Consider the following 22,902-nt stretch of genomic DNA (forward strand, 5'->3'; position numbering starts at 1 on the left):
GGGTGCATCCGTCCCCAAGATTGGTTTGCAGCAATCGACCTGAAGGATGCGTACTTTCATGTGTCGATCCTTCCATGCCGCAGACCATTTCTGCGATTCGCGTTCGAAGGACGAGCATATCAGAATGAGGTCCTGCCCTCCGGGCTGTCCTTGTCGCTCCTTGTCTTCACGTAAGTTGCGGAGGCAGCCCTTGTTCCCCTGAGAGAACAGGGCGTTCGCTTTCCCAACTACCTCAACGACTGGTTCATACTAGCTCAGTCTCAGCATCAGTTGTGTGCACACAGGGACTTGGTGCTTTAGCACCTCAGCCGGTTGGGCCTTCAGGTCAACTAGGAAAAGAGCAAACTTTCCTTGACGCAGAGGATCTCTTTTCTCGGTATGGAGTTGGATTCGGGCGAACAGACAGCACGCCTCACAGAGAAACGTGCGCGGTAGGTGCTGAACTGCTTGAATTAGTTCAAAGGCAGGACAGCGGTCCCACTGAAACTATTTCAGAGGCTCCTGGGGCATATGGCAGCTGCAGCGGCAGTTACGACACTGGGGCTGGACGGGCCCCCAAATGCATTGGCATATCAATTGCCTAGAGTTGTTAGCAGTGCGCCTTGCCTTGAACCATCTCAAAGGTGCTTACAAGGCAAGCACGTGCTGGTCCGAACGGACAACACGGCAATCGTTGCGTTATGGCGTTATTTTAATGACAAATGTCGAGAGCGCATTATTGTAGCGCGAAAGCACATTAATACAATGCGTAAGCGTGAATCTCTCCGCTCGCGCGGATTTCCTTTGCTCTCGCACAAAACCGGACGCGCGCGCTCAGATACACGCTGCTCTCGCCCGGAGAGAGTGCACGCACTTAGAACGTGTTTCCTCTCACTCAAACTGTGTCCTGTGCACTCTCAAATCTCTGTGTGCTCATGCGCTATAGATATGAATTTTTTAGATTTTAAAAATGTAAATACAATTTTTTTAATTTCAGATTTCAAAGATGGATCTGTAATTTCTTTACAATTTAATACTACTTAGTCATATTATTATGAAACGGGTGTTTGGATGATTTGTAAATAACCTAGTTTAACAGTTTGGTCAAACCCTTCTGAACGATCTAAACAAACAAAAAAGCGTACGATTCTTAAAGTTCATGTGGTCATATAGGTCTATATATATATTGTGTACTTGGATTTAAATATATATATAAATATATCTTCTGATTTAAGACAGAACTATTTAGATATGGGTCAGATGCACTATTCCCTAAACCTATACTTAAGATTTGGAGACCAAATATAACACTATAATGAATTTTTCATATTTTCCATAACATTACTACATTATATTATATGGGTTTAATGCATTTGCAGACAATGTAATTACATGTAACTGTAATATAACTGTATATTCACTGTTTTAGAAAAGAGTGCAATTGAATGTGTAGCTAATATTAAGTGGATTTTCATGAAAAAAAAATCTGCTCTAATAGCATCGCTGTTTGGACATTTATTGGGAGTTTTTTTTTTTTTTAATCCAGTGTTTGTTATTGTTATATCTTGCATCATTTACATCTATTTTTTTGCACTTGATGTTGAGGAGTTGTTACTTGGAGTTGTTGCCATCATACTAACTGAGAATTTATTGCAATGATTTTAAATTATTGAGGTATCTGACATATTATGACATAACATTGATGTTTTATATAAAGTCTTTAGGGCCATAGGCTATAATATGTTGTTTTTAGATAAATTGCTCAGAAACCAACCAGTTGTACAGAGGTTATATGTACAAATCATCCAAGCACCCAATTCCTGGCCATTTCTAAAGGCTACATTTAATTAACATTGCTAAATATTATTAAACTGGAAAGAAATTAAAGATCCATCTTTGATTGTCAAAAAAATTCCAGGTTCAGTTCACTCAGCCAATTATATTTCACGTAGTATTTTCATCGGTCAGTTGTGGAGGTCTGATTGGTTAAAGCTTTATTTATATAGTACCTTTTAAAACAGTGTTTACAAAGTAGCCTATTTTACAGAGAGATGCATATGTACATTTGCAGAAAAGATTAAAATACAAACATAAAAGAGATATAGTAAAACAAAGTAGCTACAATAACCAGTTTATGTTAAAACAAAAATACAACAATAAACAAATCAAGGAAAGGCCCTGCACAAATCTGTTTTGAGACTACTTTTTAAAAGTGCATAGTGATACCCTTTGACAACGTTTAATTCTGGTGTGAAAATAATTATTATCTATAGCGCATGAGCACACAGAGATTTGAGAGTGCACAGGACACAGTTTGAGTGAGAGGAGACACGTTTTAAGTGCGTGCACTCTCTCCGGGCGAGAGCAGCGTGTATCTGAGCGCGCACGTCCGGTTTTGTGCGAGAGCAAAGGAAATCCGTGCACGAGTGAAGAGATTCGCGCTCGCGCATTGTATTAAAGTGCTTTCGCGCTACAGTAATGCGCTCTCCACATTTGTCATTAAAATAACGTCATATTGCGTACATCAACCAACAAGGTGGTCTGCGCTCCCGTCGCATGTCGCAATGCGCCCGCCACCTCCTCCTTTGGAGTCAGAAGTTTCTGAGGTCACTTCGTACCATTCACATTTCAAGTCTGCTCAACCGTACGGCCGACAAGCTGTTACAAGCTACGCTCCCGGGAGAATGGAGACTCCATCCCTCAGCTGTTTTGGAGACACCGCTCAGGTAGACCTGTTTGCCTCTCCAGGAACGTCTCACTGCCAGTTGTTCTACTCCCTGACCGAACACTCGGCACGGATGCACTGGCACACAGCTGGCCTCGGGGCCTGCGCAAGTATGCATTTCCCCCAGTGAGCCTACTCACACAGACGCTGTGCAAGGTCAGGGTGGACAAGGAGCAGGTCCTGCATGTGGCGCCGTATTGGCCCACTCGACCTGGTTACCCAAACTAATGCTCCTCGCTACAGCCCCTCCCTGGCAGATTCCTCTGAGGAAGGATCTACTGACTGAGAGGCGGGGCCCCCTGTGGCCCCCGCCACATTGACCTCTGGAAATTTCATGTCTGGTCCCTGGACGGGACGCGGAGATTCTAGGTGACCTACCCTAAGAGGTAGTTGACACCATCACTTCGGCAAGAGCACTGTCTACGAGACACGCTTACGCTTTGAAGTGAAACCTGTTCATCGAGTGGTGTACCCCCGGAGATGCTCGATCAGGGTCGTGCTTTCCTTTTTGCAGCAAGGGTTGGAGCGAAGGCTGTCACCCTCCACCCTTAAAGTCTGTGTCGCTGCGATTGCTGCTAACCATGGCTCCGTGGAAGGGAAGTAGGGAAGCATGACCTGGTCATCAGGTTCCTTAGGGGGGCGAGAAGGTTAAATCCTCCCCGGCCCCTCTTGGGACCTGTCTCTGGTGCTTAAAACACTATTTGGCATTTTTTAAATATCGGCATCGGCCGATAAGTTTTCCTGTCCTGTTGCGTTCGAGGCGGGACTTTTATTTTGACGGCGCGCAGGACTTTTACGGCGCTAAGAGCGGCAGCGCCTGAGCACACAGTGCTCACATTCTCCCTCTTGTTCGCTGTCGTCGTTAACAGTTCTGTCTAATACGGACAGAAATCTGTCTAATAATCAGAAAGGTTAAACAAAGGAATTAAAAAGTATACAAAAAGTATTATAACGATTGCTTTTATATTATTAGTAATAGAAAGGCAAACATTATAATAATTTCTTGTTTGCCGTCAGCATTCAGCAAATACGCATTTATATCATTTAAAGAAATCTTTGAATGACTAATGAACATTTAGTTTCACAAACCTTGCAAACTTAGTCGGATCCTGTTGTGAGATCTTGTGAAGTGTGCATTTATATCCTGCATGATTGTGTGTTTTCTGCGTGACGGTCGATCCATGTGAATTGAATGCTGACAGGAGGAGAGTTCAGCTTCACTGGAGATGCGCGATCGACAAACTTTAAACTTGCGAGTTCAAATTATGCTGCGCTTTATGCATTTGCCCACTGCCATATTAATGTCATTTTCACTGTGTGCTGTATGTAAAATTAGTGTTACCTTAGCTTTATTTGAAAAAATATTATTCCCAATGCAAACAAACTTCCCAGAATACTAAGTGCCCTGTTGGTTACAGTGTTTACTTCCTTTTTATTCTTTTTTTTATTAAATATTTATTTATTTGTGAAAAATACTTTGTCATCTAAAGTATACGTATGTTTATTTAACATGTATTTTTTAATCCATTTTCAAATTATTTACAATTTCTTAAATATTTATTGAAAATAAATAAAATTATATCGGCTTTATATCGGCCATCCTGCTTTCCAAGATATCGGCATCGGCTGTCAAAAAAAAACAATATCGGTCAACCACTAGTGGTGAGCCTGCAAGCGCTGCCCCCGGAGGAGGCAGACCCAGCCCTAGCTTTGCTCTGTCCCGTCCGAGCCTTGAGATGCTACGTAGACCGAACACAAAGCTTTAGGACCTCAGACCAGCTCTTTGTCTGTTACGGAGGCCGGCAGAAGGCGAATGCCGTCTCTAAGCAGAGGATGGCCCACTGGATTGTGGATGCCATCACCCTGGCTTACCAGGCACAGGGTGTGCCCTGACCGCTCAGGTTGCGAGCTCACTCTACTAGGAGTGTTGCATCCTCCTGGGCGCTGGCTTGTGGCGCCTTGCTGCCAGATATTTGTAGAGCTGCAGGCTGGGTGACCCCCAAGACGTTTGCTAGATTCTATAGCCTTGGTGTGGAGCCGGTATTGGGAAGTCGTGGCCTAATGGTTAGAGAGTCGGACTCATACCCCAAAGGTTGTGGGTTCGAGTCTCGTACCGGCAGGGATTGTAGGTGGGGGGAGTGAATGTACAGCGCTCTCTTCCACCTTCAATACCACGACTGAGGTGCCCTTGAGCAAGGCACCGAACCCCCAACTGCTCCCCGGGCGCCGCAGCATAAATGGCTGCCCACTGCTCCGGGTGTGTGTTCACGGTTTGTGTGTGTTCACTGCTGTGTGTGTGCACTTTGGATGGGTAAATGCAGAGCACTAATTCCGAGTATGGGTCACCATACTTGGCCACATGTCACTTCACTTCACTTTTAGTATCCTCCTGTGTTCTCACCTCAAACGGGTAGAGGTGCTGAGAGGCCCTGGTTTAGTGTCGACTTGCTAAAACTGCTCCAGAGTGTCTGTACTGTAGGCCCTGTCGAGCTCCTCCATTCCCTCGGCAGCCAGACATGGCGGAAGGTCCGGTGCCAGGCCCTCACTCACTGAATCAGTGAGAACCGGTAGAGGGCTGGGTTCCATATGTAGAGGCCTAAAGTCCACGGTATAGCCTCAGAGCCTGTGTTTTCCTGGCAGACTTCTGCCATTTCCAAGAGGGTTACAATCACCTCTAATCTTCCATATGCACCTAAACGGATGTCAAATGTGTAAGTGCTTCCGAAACGCAACGTTCCTGTTCCAAGTGGAACAGTGACTGGTCTTCTTGTTGCCTGTCCCGGCCTACACCACAAAGGGGCGCAGGCGGCTCGCACAGAACACTGGAAGGGGCAGCATCCATGGCGCCTTGGTAGGGATCCCAATTCGTCGGTCACCGACGTGACTCGGAGTGACCGACTGAAAGGGAACATCTCGGTTACGTATGTAACCCCTCGTTCCCTGAAGGATGGAACGGAGACGTCATGTCCCTTAGCCACGGCTGCTGTACCACCGCTGAGCGGCCAGGTCACTGGCTCGGCTCCTCAGCGAAAAACCTGGTTTTCTAACCAAGTCTAAAACCTACACTTGAGGTATGCGGCCAATCACAACGCACTAGATAGCTGGCCAATCAGAGCACACCTCGCTTTTCAGACCAATGATCTTTGTAAAAATCTACGCATTTCAGTAAGGCAGGGCATAGAGGAGAAACAATAATGTACATTATGTGGAAAATAATGTGTTTTTTTAACCTTAAACCGGATAAAAACATTGCATTACACCAAACACACAAAATAATGTTCTTTTTAACAACGTCATATGACCCCTTTAATGTGTCGTGACAGATCACTGAAGTGCCCCAGTTCAAGCAGTACGTGAACCAATCACCTCTTTTTCTTTACTAGTTATACAACGTCATTAAACAGCATTTTTCAAGTTCAAGTCCACCGAAGGTAATCTACTCTCTTGTCTGGTTTGTTTGTCAGACAAAATGGCAGATATGGCGTTATGATTGGTCAGATCGCCTGTCAATCAAGCTCCCGGTAAAGGGTCAACTGAGCAGTGGCGGCTCATCGGGGGAGGCAGGGGAGGCACAGCTTCCCCAAAATTTTGATGTGAAAATAGATTCTTTATGGGGTTCAGGTCTGGTGAGTTTGCTGGCCAGTCAAGCACACCAACACCATGGTCATTTAACCAACTTTTGGTGCTTTTGGCAGTGTGGGCAGGTGCCAAATCCTGCTGGAAAATGAAATCAGCATCTTCAAAAAGCTGGTCAGCAGAAGGAAGCATGAAGTGCTCCAAAATTTCTTGGTAAACGGGTGCAGTGACGTTGGTTTTCAAAAAACACAATGGACCAACACCAGCAGATGACATTGCACCCCAAATCATCACAGACTGTGGAAACTTAACACGGGACTTCAAGCAACTTGGGCTATGAGCTTCTCCACCCTTCCTCCAGACTGGTTCTGATCAAAATTAAATCAAAATGTATTAATTCAATTATCTCCATTGTCAAGTTAAATGCACTTATGTTTGCGATGTGATTTTTATACAATATATGTTTATAAAATGTTTGTGTTCATGAAAATTCTGTAAAATTTTAATAAAATCTGGTTTAAATTATTTGGGTGTTTTGTATGAAATTTATTGTTTATTGAGCTCTTCAAATACATTTTTAACGATATAAGGTCTTTGTGTTATGTGGTGCGACCAATAATAGCAACAAATTAAAAATATCTAATTTCTGTGGCTGAAATATGAATCACTGATACAGTATGCTTAAGTAAATAGTATTTTTTTAAACATTTTGATCAGTTTTATGCAATTTACAAGAAAAATAAGTAGATCTGTTACATTTAAGAAAGCAACTCAGAAATTATAAACAAAAATATGAGATCATTATTTACAAAAACTCAAAAGAAATGCAAATACTTTCTTTCTAAACACTTTAATTGCTGAGAACTTGTAATAAAAATGTTAAGCATGTTAAGGAAATTAATGAATTTTAATATAAATCACGGTCGCACCACATTACATTATTAAGGCTAAGGCTAGATGATTAAAAAAACACTAAAATCACTTAATTTGACATTTTAATATGAATTTATGTTTACCCAATATTCCTAATGTTTGAACAATTGCAATAGATATTATTTTTGTATTTTAAAATTGGCCTGTCAAATATCCTTATAGCCTACGTCGTTGTAGTCTACTGTTTTATTGTCGTGCTTTTTAATTAAGAATAACAATAAATCGGTTGCTGATAATCTTTTAATCATGTTTTAGTCTTAAAAAGTGAAAGGTACAAATGTAAGGAAAACAGACAATTATCTTTTCTTGTAAAACGTGATCACAAAATCGGGAAATCAAAAGCGAAAGCGTTCGAAGCCCGGCTTATAACACCAAAAGATGAACTACTTAATTTGGAAAAAGTTATGTCTTCAGTTACACACACATTCAAATACTACTCTTTAACAGCAATAAGCATTAGCTTGGTAGTTACCTCAACTTCCTCGGACACAGCGGCGTTTTCTGAATTATCCGACTTAAGGCTGATTTATACTTCTGCGTCGGACCTACGCCGTAGCTTACGCACAGACGCACACGCGTACGCCGTAGCCTGACCTGCACCTCTCCAAAAATCTAACAGCGCGTCAATTTTACGCAGACCGCAAGCGCTGTGACTGGTCTGCAAGAACCCCTCCCTCCATATGTACTGGAGTTTTGTGTGTGTTTATGTGCACTTTAATATATTTTAATGTTACACCTTCTTATATAAAATAAAACAAAGCAAAGAACAAGTGTCTTATCATTTATGATACTACATAGCATTATACATCAGTAGTTGTCCGCAACAAACAGTGTTGATCTGCCGTGGTACAAGTCCTTGTGCAGATTGAAAGAATGCCATCCTCTCCTGTTCCGTTGTTGTCTTCTTTTTGTAGTTTTAAATAATGATTTAATATTTATTTGCCGCCGTCACGGCTATAATGCTTCTCCGACGAGCCGCTTCTTCTTCGGCTTTTTGCCGTGGTACTGCGGGTTACTCCAGCAACATGCCCGTGGACACTGCTGACTAGCGGTTTGCATGTGTACTGCACGTCGACACGGACAACGACGCAGAAGTATAAATGAAAACTGACGCATAGCCTACGGCGTAGGTCCGACGCAGAAGTATAAATCAGCCTTTAGTAGAGAGAAAGTGGGAGGGAAGCAAGAAGAGGGGGGCGTGCATGACTGAAAAGGATGCGCGGGATATCTTCGCCTTAGTTGGTATTTTTGAATCATCCTTCATGTTTTTAATAACTCAGATAAACTAACGTTTAATTAACAAGAAATTGTATTTATACATTGTGCTCCAGTAAAAGTCGGTATAGTTGTTCCAAAACAGTTTTTTTTCTGCTGAAAACTGGTGATATTTTGAAGAATGTTGATAAACAAACATACAGCTTTAAGTGAGTAAATGTCGACTTAAAATTTTTGGGTGAACTACCCCTTAAAGGGCAACCCAGGTGTAATACAAATATCTTGTTAAATTTACTCACCTGACTGCGTGCCACCTGTCATCCAAGTATATCTATACACATAGGTATCAAAATATCCAAAATACAAAAAGGCAACAGAACAAAAAGAAACTACACAAAAGAATACCTAAAACAAAAACTACTACTACTATTAATAATAAACATTAAAAAAAAATCCAAATTTTTATATAAAGGTATCGATTTATTTATATATAATGTATGTTTATATGTAATTAAACAAACAACAACAACAACAGAATAATGAACAGCAAATGATTCAAACAACAAAATGCTACAATACATTTTGATTTAGGTCTTTAAGGTGAATTGTGCCATTTTTATTGTTAACATTTTTTATTAAAAAGAAAAACACACAAAGCCACAAAAGAAAAAAAAGAAGACATTTTTGGATTAATTTCCCAAAAAATAATGCAAATATCTGGCTCTGTAGTGTTTTTAATGATGTGTGTTTGGTGGTGGGGCTGCCTGTTTTTTGAACAATGGAAGACGGAGCAGGACAGAAAGGGTGGCCAGATTGTTTAGGAACCTATTTAAAACAATAATTGTTCTTGCAATTACAGAAATAGCACCCTTCACCTTTAAGGTACCTGAACACTAACAGTCATTATGGTCTATATGGAGTAGAAGAAAAAGTTAATAGTAGCAGATCTTCTGTACAGTCATAATCAAATTACCATAAGCATAATGTTGGGAATGACATAATCCCTCACTGCATTGGAAAGCTGGCATTACAAAAAAAAGATGTATAGTGTTGAACAGCAACTAAGTCCTGTATTGCATCCATCCATTCTCCAAACCACTTATTCTTCGCAGGACTGCAAAATTAAAAATGTTATACATATTATATACATTATAATGAGATCTAATTAATATTTGAAGCTACCCAGCTCTCAATTGTATCTTTGAAAGACTTGTAAAAGAGAGCTGTCATTGGATACTAAAGATTTTCTGGAACTCTTCCTCAAACATTTGCTTCAGCCTGGCACCCATTCGGCCAAACTCATTGTCCTTTAGAGAGCAAGAGAACAAAATACAAAAAAATCTGTCAAAAATCAAATGTAATGTATGTGTCCACATATAAGATTACAAAACAACTTCATTTTAACAAGCTATTGATCTGTTAGTTGGTGATTTATTTATTATGTAACATGTTTCAGTGAATCTTACCCTATTGAACTTGCTGCAGTTGCTGAAAATGAGCTGAAAGTCAGAGATGAACGCTCCTACCGTCTGATACTCTCCACTTTCCAACTTCTGCTTTATTCTGTCCAGCCACATCGGCTGAGTTATGACCTCAGAGTATCTGGACACCTGGAAGTCATTTTATTTTTGGTTTTTAATGCATTATAAATTTAAAGTAATATTTTGCATCACTTTTATTCTATTTATAAACTATTTTAAATTAAACTAAGGCATGAAAAGAGTAAAATTCTGAAGCTGGGTCACATGTAAAAGACAGCAAGAAGAAAAAAGGAGGCAATCTCACCGTTTGTCGTGGATCCTCAACAAACACCTTCTTGATGTCCTCTCTGTACACACATAACAGGAGGCAGTGGCAGTACTAAAGATGACAAACAACACACATATCCACAATTAGGCCCATAAATAATTGTTTTGTTTCTGAGCCTGCTGAGCAGCCTATGTAGGCAGCACTTTAGGGCATTGAAGGCTGTTACAAATTGTGAGCACCTTAAATGTTTGTGTTTATCTTCTATATTAAGGTGCTGAATTTGTGTGTGTGTGTGTGTGTTTACCAATCTGTATTGAGACACTGGGGCATTGAAAGCTTCTTGTTCAGACATGTTACTGGATTCTCGCCATTGTTGACTGTTTCTTAACACGCACAAGGTACAAATCCATTCCCTACAAGCAAACACACATATACAGGATGAATCTCCAACATACATACTTGCTGATTTAATAGTTTTTTATATGTTTGTCTGTCTCACCCAGGTGAGTCTCCGTCTGCAGTTGGTAGGTGACAGTGTGAATGAAAAGCTCGTGGACACTCGTCACAACACACAAGATCTCCCTCAGAGCGACACACATAACACTCGTCATCATTTTTCTGGGCCATCTAGTCAGAGGACGACATGACACAACATAACATTTTATCATCATCACAGAAATAAGCTCAAATACATTTGGCTCTTCTATCTTACAATTTTGTTTTGATGTATAGGAATCTAAGCAGAATATGTCAGTCATATTTCACCACAAAAGGGGGGGGGAAATGCATTTTGCATCAAGAAAATTAAGCTTACTGTAAGGTCCGTGTATGTTGCGTTCATTTGTTTTTTTATTTAATATTGAAAACAGATACATGAGGAAAGGGCACCATTTTCATTTTTAATTTTTTTTCAAAAACATGAAATAATCCCCAACCACTTGACTGGCTTTATGACTCTCTTCCTCTCCACCTGTAGCTGGTGTGTGGTGAGCGCACTGGCGCCGTTGTCCTGTGGCTACCGTCGCATCATCCAGGTGGATGCTGCACACTGGTGGTGGTTGAGGAGAGACCCCCCACATGATTGTAAAGCGCTTTGGGTGTACAACAATACACAATAAAAAGCGCTATATAAATGCATCATTCATTCATTCATGAAAAAACAAGAATTCGCCTTAATTTTTCGTTTTTACATTCGGGGGTAGAAAATGGATAAACAGCTTGAATGTTCGATTTCCCTGTGTGGGAGGGAATTATACGACCCTTTTCACTGATTGGTCAAGCAAAAATGAAACGGTGCCATCATCATGTCGTCTTCATTTCTGTGCAACAGAATAAGAGTCCTCCACTGTTAAGGTGTTTATTGCAACTCCTGCATTCCGTCTCTCTCTCATCAAACAAACAGACTAACAAATGGACAGGGTTTACTTCTGTGTAGGCATAGTTTCTCTATGGCAAGTATTAGGTGCTTATTGCAAAAATATGTATTCACCTCGGATCTGCAGCCACATGACCCTTTTAGTCTATTTCCTTAGCGCACCACACATTTTATTTAGCAGTCCAGTCATCAAAATCTGTGTGGCAAAGCTGCGTGACGCAATGGACAACACGGGGCGAATGCATTTACATTATAGTGAAGTGCAGACCAGTATCGATTTTAGTGTGAATACGCAGAAGTCATGACTTTTATTTTAGACAGTACAGTTTCATTAATAATGAGTATGAATTTATTTCATTTTAGACACAAAACAGTGTGTTTTATTTGACTTAAAACACAGGCGTTTCATTCTTGAATGAATCCGAGTCTTTGAATGAATCGTTTGTGTGAGTGGTTCAATGACCCATTTGCTTTGCTCATGAACAAATCAGCATTTTGAACAAATCGGTTGAATTGATGACTCTATGACTCATTCATCAACACAATGACTTGCCGCCACCTACTGGTGATAAATCCGTGTATCATTCGATCATTCGTTTTTTTATTTAATATTGAAAGTAGAAAAATGAGAAAACGGCTCCTTTTTCGTTTTTTGTTTTTTGTCCAAAAAACGAAAAAACAAGAATTCAGCTTAAATTTTCGTTTTTCGTTCAGGGGTAGAAAAATGAATAAACAGCTTGAATATTCGATTTCTACAATATAATATAATAGTCCTCCACTGCTGCAGTTGTACGGATTCTTAACACATTTATTGCAACTACATTTCATCTTTTCTCATCAAACAAACAGGCTAATGAATAGCTCGACACAACTCATACTGGGACAGAGTCAAGACAGGGCTTTCTTCTGTGTAGATATAAATTGTATTCTTTGCATCAGTTGGACATGGCAGGGTATGATATGACAGCTGTCATAGCCTACCCTGCTCACCCATTAAGTCTGTTTGTTTAATTAATTAATTAATTCATTCATTCATTACAAAATAAATATTTAAAACACTAAGACAAAAAGGAATGTTCACGCAAGAACTGTCATTTTGACTGACAACCGGAAAACAACAGATTATTAAATAGCCTACTGTTAGAGTTATATAATGTAGTCTTGTGTTGTATTAAAATTGATTATAATTGATATGATATCTCAAAAGGATATGCACTTGTGCGCGGCGTGAGCTACTGCGCACTCGCACAGCAACGCAAGAGTTTCATAAAATATAATAACTTGCCATTTTGGTTTGTTTCAATGATACACGGATTCTGTAAGTCCAAGATTTTTTATTTTATTTAAATTTTGACATTAGTTTGATAACCATTAAAAGGATAGATAAATGAAAATTCTGACATCGCTTACTCACCCTCAATTGTTCCAAATCCAGTGTTGGGGGTAACGCATTATAAGTAACTTGAGATACGTAATCAGATTACTTTTTTAGTAACTTGTAAAGTAACACATTACTTTTTAATTTAGAAGGAAATATATCTGAGTTACTTTTTCAAATAAGTAACACCATTTACTTTGTTTCCCCAGTATTGGCTGTCAGCTCTTGCGTTGCCATGTTGAGAGAAATCGGGAGTAATTGCAGAGGCGTAATTAAATATGTTAAATAACACAAATATCATTTATGTATTTAATCCCATTTTATTAACCAATGTCTTTCATACTGACCTACGATGATCCAATTCAACCAAACTAAGCAAAAATGACACATTTGTGTTTCATTTTTTGTTATTGATGAACAGTGTTTAACTTTCTTTACCTGCGTCATATTCTTCATGCAGTTTGTTTGAGTTTGCCCTCTATTGTACAGACGTGAATTTACATTTCCTTCAGCATGAGGCGTATTCATTTCACTTTTGTTGTGAAAGGGCTTTTACATTTGTAAAAGAACAACTTTTTTATAATAAAAACAAACAAGCACGCTCTGACCAGATTTAAAAAGTAACTCAAAAGTAACATAACGCATTACTTTCCATAAAAAGAAACATAATTAGTTACTTTTTTAGGAAGTAACGCAATATTGTAATGCATTACTTTTAAAAGTAGCTTTCCCCAACACTGTCCAAATCTGTATGAGTTTCTTTCTTCTGTTGAACACAAAAGAAGATATTCTGAAGAATGTTCGTAACCAAACAGTTGATTGACATCCACGGTATGTTTCCCCACTATGAACATTCTTACAAATATCCTCTTTTGTGTTTAACAGAAAGAAAGAAACTCATAATACAGTTTTAGAACAAGTGAATAAATGATCATGTACACATTAATGTACACATTTAAAAGACTGTTAAGAATTTAAGTTAATGTCATAAATTATTTTGATAATGACTGCTTATGATTAATATGTCAGGTAGAGATGTTTCTCACCACGTCTTGCGCTTGACTACTGCATTTCACACATTCACACAGAAGGGAATGGATGCGCAGGATTTCTTTCTAGAAATTACAAACAAACAAACAATAAATAAATAAACAAACAAATAAATAAATACTGCTTTTTGAAGGCACTCTCCTGTTTGTTACCTTGAGTAAAAAGTTGAGCGTTTTTCCATGGCACAGTATATCTTTCTTCCAGTGTCCATCAGTGAGAATCGTTTCCTGCTTTACAAATTTCTCTGGAGTGAACCATCTTTCCTCAGTACGTATACACTTCCCACGACTCCCTGCAACACAACAATAAACATAAATACTTCCCACTCAAACCTTCGACACAGACAAAACAAACTGAGTTCTGCACACAAATCTGTGCAATAACATACCTGACGCAAACCTGCATTTGTACAGAGTCCCAGTAAGTGAAACACAGGTGACTGGTACAGAGGAAGCCTGGAAAACAGACAGATCTGCCATGTCTTCTTCTTCTTCCTCAGCTCTCCCTCTAAACTCTGTTCCTCCTCCTCTCCCTCCCTGCTCCTGGAAATCTTCAGCATCGCTTTCCTCCATCGAACCAGAGGTTGTTTCTAAATCTTGAGGAATAAAACACATTATTGCATTCAGACAGACAGCAGAGAGCATGTGAATGAGCGAGGATTATGGGTACTCACCTTCACTGGAGCTCTCCGATGAGCTGACTGGAAACCTCTCATTCATGTTCTGCAGGAAGGAACAAAGTCACTAATGAATCTCAAATGAAAAACAGAGGAAAAGCAAAACCTGACATTGCACATAGAGAGACAAAGTACTTTTTGGACACATGTTCTCTTTCTTCTTTCCATCGGTGGACACAGAAGATGCTCCTCCTGGAAAAATGAGAAAGTGATACACATGTATATGAGGGGTCTGCTGTATTTAATGTAACTATATATTTACCTCATATGCTGTAATTAAAGAGTCGATACAAAAATATGTGCTGTATTTCTGTTGCTTTGTATTAGAAGCACATTCCTGCTATAAGCTGTTAGTTGCTAGAGTTGTACAGTAGTTGCACCAATTAAGTAATGAAATAAAAATGCCACTAAAAGTTCATTTGTGCATGCAAATTAGATTTTTATGTTCATATAGATATTGTACATTAGGGATGCACTAAAAATTAAATATTGACTAATAAATACAACAACCAATAATTATTTATATCTTAAAGTACATAAACTATATACAGTGGGGAAAAAAAGTATTTAGTCAGCCACCAATTGTGCAAGTTCTCCCACTTAAAAAGATGAGAGAGGCCTGTAATTTTCATCATAGGTATACCTCAACTATGAGAGACAAAATGAGAAAAAAAAATCCAGAAAATCACATTGTAGGATTTTTAAAGAATTTATTTGCAAATTATGGTGGAAAATAAGTATTTGGTCAATAACAAAATTTAATCTCAATACTTTGTTATATACCCTTTGTTGGCAATGACAGAGGTCAAACGTTTTCTGTAAGTCTTCACAAGGTTTTCACACACTGTTGCTGGTATTTTGGCCCATTCCTCCATGCAGATCTCCTCTAGAGCAGTAATGTTTTGGGGCTGTCGCTGGGCAACACGGATTTTCAACTCCCTCCAAAGATTTTCTATGGGGTTGATATCTGGAGACTGGCTAGGCCACCCCAGGACCTTGAAATGCTTCTTACGAAGCCACTCCTTCGTTGCCCGGGCAGTGTGTTTGGGATCATTGTCATGCTGAAAGACCCAGCCACGTTTCATCTTCAATGCCCTTGCTGATGGAAGGAGGTTTTCACTCAAAATCTCACGATACATGGCCCCATTCATTCGTTCGTTTACTATATATATATATAAAATTAACCTTAAATTACTAACATTTTTACAACAGTCCCACTCTACAGACTGATAACGCACTGACTAAATATTTATAAAAATGAAAAAGTTAATTTAAAAGTATGTCAATAAAGTATTTGTGCAGTGTAAAATAAGTTTACAGCAAAACCAAGGACAATTTGCGAAACCTTTTAACAAAGATCCCAACAATCCCAACAATCTGTAAGTGCTTGCATTATTTACTTCGATGAGTTTCTTAAGCGGTGTGTTTCTGCAGCGGATGCTGAGTTTCCAGTTTTTGCACTTTTCCTTCCCCGCAAACTTCTCAAAATCAGTTGGGGTGAACCAGCGTCCCTGGGACAAAATACACTTCTCCCCTACAGGAGACAAGGACAGGATGCATTCAGACCAAACAATCCACCCCAGCAAACTGTAATAAAACTAAAGAGAAATAATAGCAAAAACTCAATGATGGTGAACCTTTGGGCAGTTTGTCCCGATAGAGAGTTCCTTCTTTATTCCCACAGGTTACAGGCAGCTGAATTTTATAAATAGGCCACTTCCAAATCTTCTGTTTGTCACCTTTCTTCACAGGAGATGCTGAGAAAGAGAGAGAAGACGACAGATCAGGAGAGAGTGAAAATACAGGAATAGGACATCAGGCACCAGGAAACAGAGTGCAAGTGTTAGTAGTAGAGATACTATTAAAGTTTTTATGAATATTTTGAATTAATTTTTTATTTTAATTTGAGTAATTTTGTTGTGTGCTTTGTTAGCCTTATCTGTACATTTTCATTTTTGGACAAACTCTCCTTTAATTTTATTTTAGTTTCAGTTATTTTAGTACATCGATAAGAACTAAATGAAAATAAGAAAATAAGTTTCCTCTGCAACTCTCTGAAATAAAATGTTTTTTATATTTTATATTATTTTAGTTAAGGTTTACTTTATTGCAAGCAACAAACATGGTTTTATTGTTTTAGTTTTAGTGTTATTTAAGCCTGATGAGAAATTAAGACCTGCTGTAGTTCAGGGACTTACAGAATGAGGGTTTTTTGGCTGGTTTCCTCCGCTTGGGTGTGGAAGTAGAGGAAGGACCAGGATCATCACTATCCTCACTACTTTTGTCATCTTTACTTCCCTTTCTTTTGTAGCTCTTCTCCTTTCCTTTCTCTGCCTTTCCTTCGCTGTCTTCCTCCTCTGTGAGTGTCTCAACATCCGGAGGTTTCTCATAGAGTTTGAAAGTGCCTGGACAAAGAAAAGAATAAAAAGGTACTGTACTTATGAACGCATTCTTGATCTATTGTAGTATAGTTCAGTATAGTTCAATATTATATTAGTATAATAATGAAAACCAGTAACCGTCCAGCAGACTGTTTCTGAGGATACGTAGCGTTGGGTACTGCTGAAGGATATGATCTTCAAACACACAGCGCCAGAACTGTTGTATTTCCTGAGGTCTATTTTTCTCCACCCAGTCCAGAACCTCATAGAAGCCCTTCTCCTTCTGCTTACGAGAACGCATCTTTTTCACATTCTACAGACAAAAACAGAGAGAAGGAGATAAAGGAAGATGCAATTATGATCAGTTGTATCAGGCCTAAATGTGCAAAACAATGAACTGACAAACTATAACTTTTTTTTAAAGTATAGTGGAGGTACCATGGTAAAGTGATGGTATCTGATGGTTAGTACCATGATATTAAGATCAGTTAGTTTTTTTTTTTTAGTTTTTTTTTTTTAAAGAAATTAATATTTTTTTTTAAATAAATGAATGAATTAATGGTTACAAAAATCTGTTTCAAATATATGCTGTCTTTTTTACTTTCTATTTATCCAAAAACCTGAAAAAAATGGTATCATTGTTTCCACAAAAATATTAAGCAGCACAACTGTTTTTGACATTGACCGAAAACAAACAAAATGTTTGAGCAGCAAATCAGCATATTAGGTTGATTTCTAAAGGCCAATTCACACCGCACCGACAAACGCCGACAGACGCCAACAGACTAGTCTGTCGGAGTTTGTTGGATCAGTGTGTTACCCATGTCGGCGTTTGTCGGTGCAGTGCGAATTGGCCTTAAAAGATCATGTGACACGGAAGACTGGAGTAATGAAGCTGAAAATAAATTACAGAAATAAATTACCTTTTTAAAAATATATATAGTATTTAAATTTTAATAATATGTATGTGATATTAATGCTATAATATATATGTAATAACATTTCACAGTATTACTCTCTTTACTTTTTGATCAAATAAATGCAGCATTTGTGTATCTCTGGTGTATATACACAACGTGGTAAAGCCACAGCTTTTGCAAAGATACTATATGGCATGTTGGAAATGTGGTGTTGCTATTGTGGTATTGCTAAAGTTCAATTAGGGTGCAATGTCCAAAAACAGCTATGGTACAATGATAAAAAAAAAGTGGTATTGCCATAGTACATGCCCCAAAACATGGTATTACTATGGTTAGATGCCCAAAAAACAATACCACACCAAAATATCATGGTATTAAAATAGTATATGGTATTATCAAGTTACCATGGTAGTAGAACGTTTTGTTTAGTTTCAGAAATAGCGTGAGTTACTATATAAGAGCTACTGCCCTTCAGATAACTCTAAAATGAAAGTAAAATACACAGGGTGGGTAATAGAGAGTGGGGTATGTAAGGGTGGGCGTGTTTCTACCTCAAAAAGTTTCTCTGGCACCAGATCGTGGTCGCGCAGCTGGGTGAGGAGTCTGTGCGGGTCTTCTATGCACGAAATCTCCGTCTTTTTCCGGTGGAAGAAAAACAGCAACTCTTTATTCGTTTTAAAGTCTAACGCGTCCATTTGGGCGCCGACTCCCATTAATTCGATCTATAGTGTGACATGAAATAATTTTAGCGACTGTACAACAGCATGCAGATTAATATACACTGGTGGTATTGCCATAGTACATGCCCCAAAACATGGTATTACTATGGTTAGATGCCCAAAAAACAATATCATACCACACCAAAATATCATGGTATTAAAATAGTATATGGTATTATCAAGTTACCATGGTAGTAGAACGTTTTGTTTAGTTTCAGAAATAGCGTGAATTACTATATAAGAGCTACTGCCCTTCAGATAACTATAAAATGAAAGTAAAATACACAGGGTGGGTAATAGAGAGTGGGGTATGTAAGGGTGGGCGTGTTTCTACCTCAAAAAGTTTCTCTGGCACCAGATCGTGGTCGCGCAGCTGGGTGAGGAGTCTGTGCGGGTCTTCTATGCACGAAATCTCCGTCTTTTTCCGGTGGAAGAAAAACAGCAACTCTTTATTCGTTTTAAAGTCTAACGCGTCCATTTGGGCGCCGACTCCCATTAATTCGATCTATAGTGTGACATGAAATAATTTTAGCGACTGTACAACAGCATGCAGATTAATATACACTGAAACAGATATAGTTCCGTGTCAAAAACATAATTATAAAGCAAGGTCTCACTCACACTCTTGTACCAACTGAATAGGTCAGGTATGTTATGCACGGATGTTTTGTTGACTTTAAACGCAACAGTTGCATATTTGACTCTTGCGTACCTGGCACCGGTCTGGAAGAATTTGTGTATTTCTGTACTTGACACGAGGAGTAGTAAAACAGAAAGTGTTGTTTCCAAATCTCCCGCCTGTATGGGACAATCTGGTTTATAAAGGCATGCGGAAGTCAAGAATGTGGAAGTGATGTAGGGAAAGCGAATGTTGACCTGTTCCAGGGCTGGAGTTCCGCTAACCGGGTCATTCGAACGGGTCCTTAGAATTCTTTCCAAATAAATACAAACGACAGCAGGGCGCGTATATTAGGCACACCGTTTCTACGTTTATTTAGGATGTTAATCGTAATTTCACGTGTTCCAGTTCTGTTAATTACATAAATGCGAATGCTGAAATGAAGTAAAATTTTTTAATCAAATGTATTAGGCTAATGGATTAACCATGTTTTGATCAAACTGCCATACAAGTTTAAAACAGGTTTTATAGTAGCCTACGTTTTATTTATAACATTTGTTCCCTAATGACGTCAAAATAATACAAACTGCACCGTAAAAAATGACCGTCAATTTAACGGTAAAAAACTGTAAAAATGCTACAGTAAAAACCTGTTAAATGGTTAACGGTAAATTCCCCTACTATATACGGTGAAAAACTGTATTGGGCATTACATGTATTGGACATTCATTTTACGGTAGTATACCATTTTTGGAAGTGGAAAAGACCTTATAATTTACAGTGAATAACCGTAAATTGACATTCCCGGCGTTACATTTCACATTTGATGTTTTTTTGTTGAAATAACTGTTTCTTCTTAGTTTGTTCTTCTTAGTTTTGTATTTTAGGGTTGTGTGATACACCTAATGTTGTTAAATGAATGTTTATTGCATTATTTCAGTTTCATGCGTGTTACCATGATGGTGTTTAGTGTCTGTGTGAATGACACTGTGCACCTTCTATATATGTTAATATTTAAAAGCTGCTTGTGATGGGCTTTGGTTCATCATGTGACTTTTTCATCACCACCTGTATTTGGTGGTTATCAGTGTATTACAAAGGTGCAAAACAGATTTCAGTACTTCGATAGGTTGGTATATTAACATTATATCAGTTAATGAAATTACGATATTTAACTGTATATTTAAGTTAAAACCGTAAAACCTAAAACGTTGCTACCGTATTTTTTACGGTAAAATTCCGGCAACCACAGCTGCCGTTTTTTTTACCGTAAATTTTACAGAATTTTTTTTACAGTGTGCAGTTGCCACATAAAATACTTACAAAGTTTGAAATAATACTCAAATAGAGGCCATTTAAATGAATCACTGAAGTCCTGAGTTTCTGTAAAATCTCTAAATGCAAAATAAAGACGGGCTTTTAATTATGAGATTAAAATCCTTTCTGCTCAATTTGTGCAGAAATTGTTTCTGGCTTGATTTAGGTTTAATGATGCTTGGTCTACGTTCAAATTTTTTGAACATTCAAAATATGCAGTGATCAATCCATTTTGGTTCAACAAATCAGCAGCTCTGATCAAGTTTGTCATTTTTTGTAGAAAGCAGAAATTTTGCAGTGAAATGGGTTTTCATTAACTATGAATGTCCTATGTCTTAATGAATGAGACTTACTATATTTTACGTATGATGAAAGCACAATGAATTTGACAAATCAAATTCACATAAGGGAATGAACCTGCAATTTGTGTTTATATCAATGTGAGAACATGTGACTCGAGATCCATTTCCTTACTCCCATAAAAAAAGACCTGTAGGCTATTTCATTTTATGATGAACTTTTTGTTTGTTTTGTTTATCTGTTAAAAATGTAAAATACAAAAGAAAAATATGACCCATATGCTTTTTACCCACAGCAACTTTTTGTTTTAAAGGGGTCATATGATGTTAAAAATAACATAATTTTGTGTATTTGGTGTAATGAAATGTGTTTAAGGTGTTTAAATACCTCAAGCATGTGATGGACATGTTACACCCCTACCATACAGTGATGATGCCCTGTCAGGCCGGAGCACGAGACAAAAACATTAAAACCCATTATAAAGGCATTTGTTGCATCCACTGATTTCTAAAAAAATTTGAAATCTCATCATATGACCCCTTTAATTGTATGTGGTTATTTTTCCACAGTAATGAAAACATCTTACATAGTGACTCATATTGTCATATAGTATAGCATCATACATACCTCATATTAAAGAAATCCAGTCAGAGTAAACCAAAAGCACATTACTGCTACATTAACATATACAATGAGCACCAAATATAGGGATTCAAATTAAACCTAAAATGTAAATCTGGATACAGTTTGCGAATTTTGAAAACAAACAAAAGCATGACATAAATGAAGAAAGGTTTTAGATTCTGCATTTCACAGTTACATTAAAATAGGCAAAATCAGCAGACATACACGTTGACATTGTACAGATGATCAGATGTTCTTGCTTCTCAGCATTACTGTGGGTTCAGAATCCAGTTCATTTAGAATGATCTGTTGCATTGTATATTAATCTGGATGCTGTTTGTGAAGTCGCTAAAATAATTTCATGTCACACTATAGATCGAATTAATGGGAGTCAGCGCCCAAACGGACCTGTTAGACTTTCTAACGAATGAAGAGTTGCTGTTAGTGTTTTTCTTCCACCGGAAAAAAGACAGAGATGTCGTGCATAGAACAACCGCACACAGACTCCTCCTCACTCAGCTGCGCGACCACAAGCTGGTGCCAGAGAAACTTTTTGAGGTAGAAACACGCACACCCTTACATACTCTACATACTTACAAGGCCGTTTCTAGCCAATTTGACGCCCTATGCGAAATCCCTATTTTGCCCCCTTCCTGTTTTTTTAATATTTTGCATATTTGTCACACTTAAAAAATTCAGATCATCAAACAAATTTTAATATTACACAAAGATAATGCAAGTAAATACAAAATACAGTTTTTAAATGATGATTTCATTTATTAAGGGAAAAAATCTGGCCCAACGTGAAAAATTAATTGCCCCCTCCTGTTAAATCATGAAAGAACTGCAATTAACCACATTATTTTAGAAAGCTGAGTTAAATTTCACTAGCCACACACAGGCCTGATTACTGCCAGACCTGTTGAATCAAGAAATCACTTAAGTAGAAGCTGTCTGACAAAGTGAAGCATGCTTAAAGAGCAACACATTATGCCGCAATCTAAAGAAATTCAAGAACAGATGAGAATCAAAACAGTTGACATGTATCAGTCTGGAAAGGATTATAAAGCCATTTCTAAGGCTTTGGGACTCCAGCGAACCACGGTCAGAGCCATTATCCACAAATTGAGAAAACTTGGAACAATGGTGAACCTTCCCAGGAGTTGCCGGCCAACCAAAATTACTCCAAGAGCACAACGACGACTCATCCAAGAGGTCATAAAAGAACCCAGAACAACATCTAAAGAACTGCAGACCTCACTTACCTTAATTGAGGCCAGTGTTCATGATTCAACTATAAGAAAGAGACTGGACAAAAACGGCATCCATGGGAGAGTTCCAAGGCAAAAGCCACTGCTGACCAAAA

The 22,902-nt window shown here is 38.4% G+C and overlaps 1 protein-coding gene, 1 long non-coding RNA gene and 1 pseudogene across 5 annotated transcripts in view; 1 reads left to right on the forward strand and 2 right to left on the reverse strand.

Annotated features, from left to right (window-relative positions):
* LOC107585027 (uncharacterized) overlaps window positions 1-7,772 on the reverse strand; it is a 21,195-nt gene extending 13,423 nt beyond the window's left edge. The window contains exon 1 of the long non-coding RNA XR_001609205.1: window positions 7,686-7,772. This is a non-coding gene — a long non-coding RNA (uncharacterized lncRNA). The remainder of the gene's footprint in view (window positions 1-7,685) is intronic.
* A 1,133-nt stretch (window positions 7,773-8,905) lies between these two features.
* Window positions 8,906-19,506, reverse strand: LOC107585025 (nuclear body protein SP140-like protein). Of its 4 annotated transcripts, none has more exons than XM_016271839.1 (16): window positions 19,389-19,506; window positions 19,011-19,181; window positions 17,176-17,350; window positions 16,855-17,061; window positions 16,294-16,413; window positions 16,057-16,190; window positions 14,792-14,848; window positions 14,654-14,702; window positions 14,369-14,569; window positions 14,133-14,272; window positions 13,977-14,045; window positions 10,677-10,804; window positions 10,482-10,590; window positions 10,214-10,288; window positions 9,895-10,038; window positions 8,906-9,735 (listed from the first exon to the last, which is right to left on the reverse strand). In XM_016271839.1, exons 2-16 carry the CDS (start codon window positions 19,170-19,172, stop codon window positions 9,655-9,657), a joined length of 1,851 nt encoding a protein of 616 aa, XP_016127325.1. In that variant the 5' UTR covers window positions 19,173-19,181; window positions 19,389-19,506; the 3' UTR covers window positions 8,906-9,654. The 4 variants fall into 4 exon arrangements, with proteins under 4 accessions (XP_016127325.1, XP_016127322.1, XP_016127324.1 ...); XM_016271836.1 differs by having other exon boundaries at window positions 14,369-14,575; XM_016271838.1 differs by lacking the exon at window positions 19,389-19,506 and adding an exon at window positions 19,298-19,367 and having other exon boundaries at window positions 14,369-14,575.
* Window positions 19,507-21,920: 2,414 nt separating this feature from the next.
* The window catches only part of LOC107585066 (nuclear body protein SP140-like protein), a 41,534-nt pseudogene continuing 40,552 nt past the window's right edge, over window positions 21,921-22,902 (forward strand).

The sequence above is a fragment of the Sinocyclocheilus grahami genome, unplaced genomic scaffold, assembly GCF_001515645.1.
Source record: "Sinocyclocheilus grahami isolate Dianchi unplaced genomic scaffold, SAMN03320097.WGS_v1.1 scaffold66.1, whole genome shotgun sequence".
In the NCBI taxonomy this organism is placed as follows: domain Eukaryota; kingdom Metazoa; phylum Chordata; class Actinopteri; order Cypriniformes; family Cyprinidae; genus Sinocyclocheilus; species Sinocyclocheilus grahami.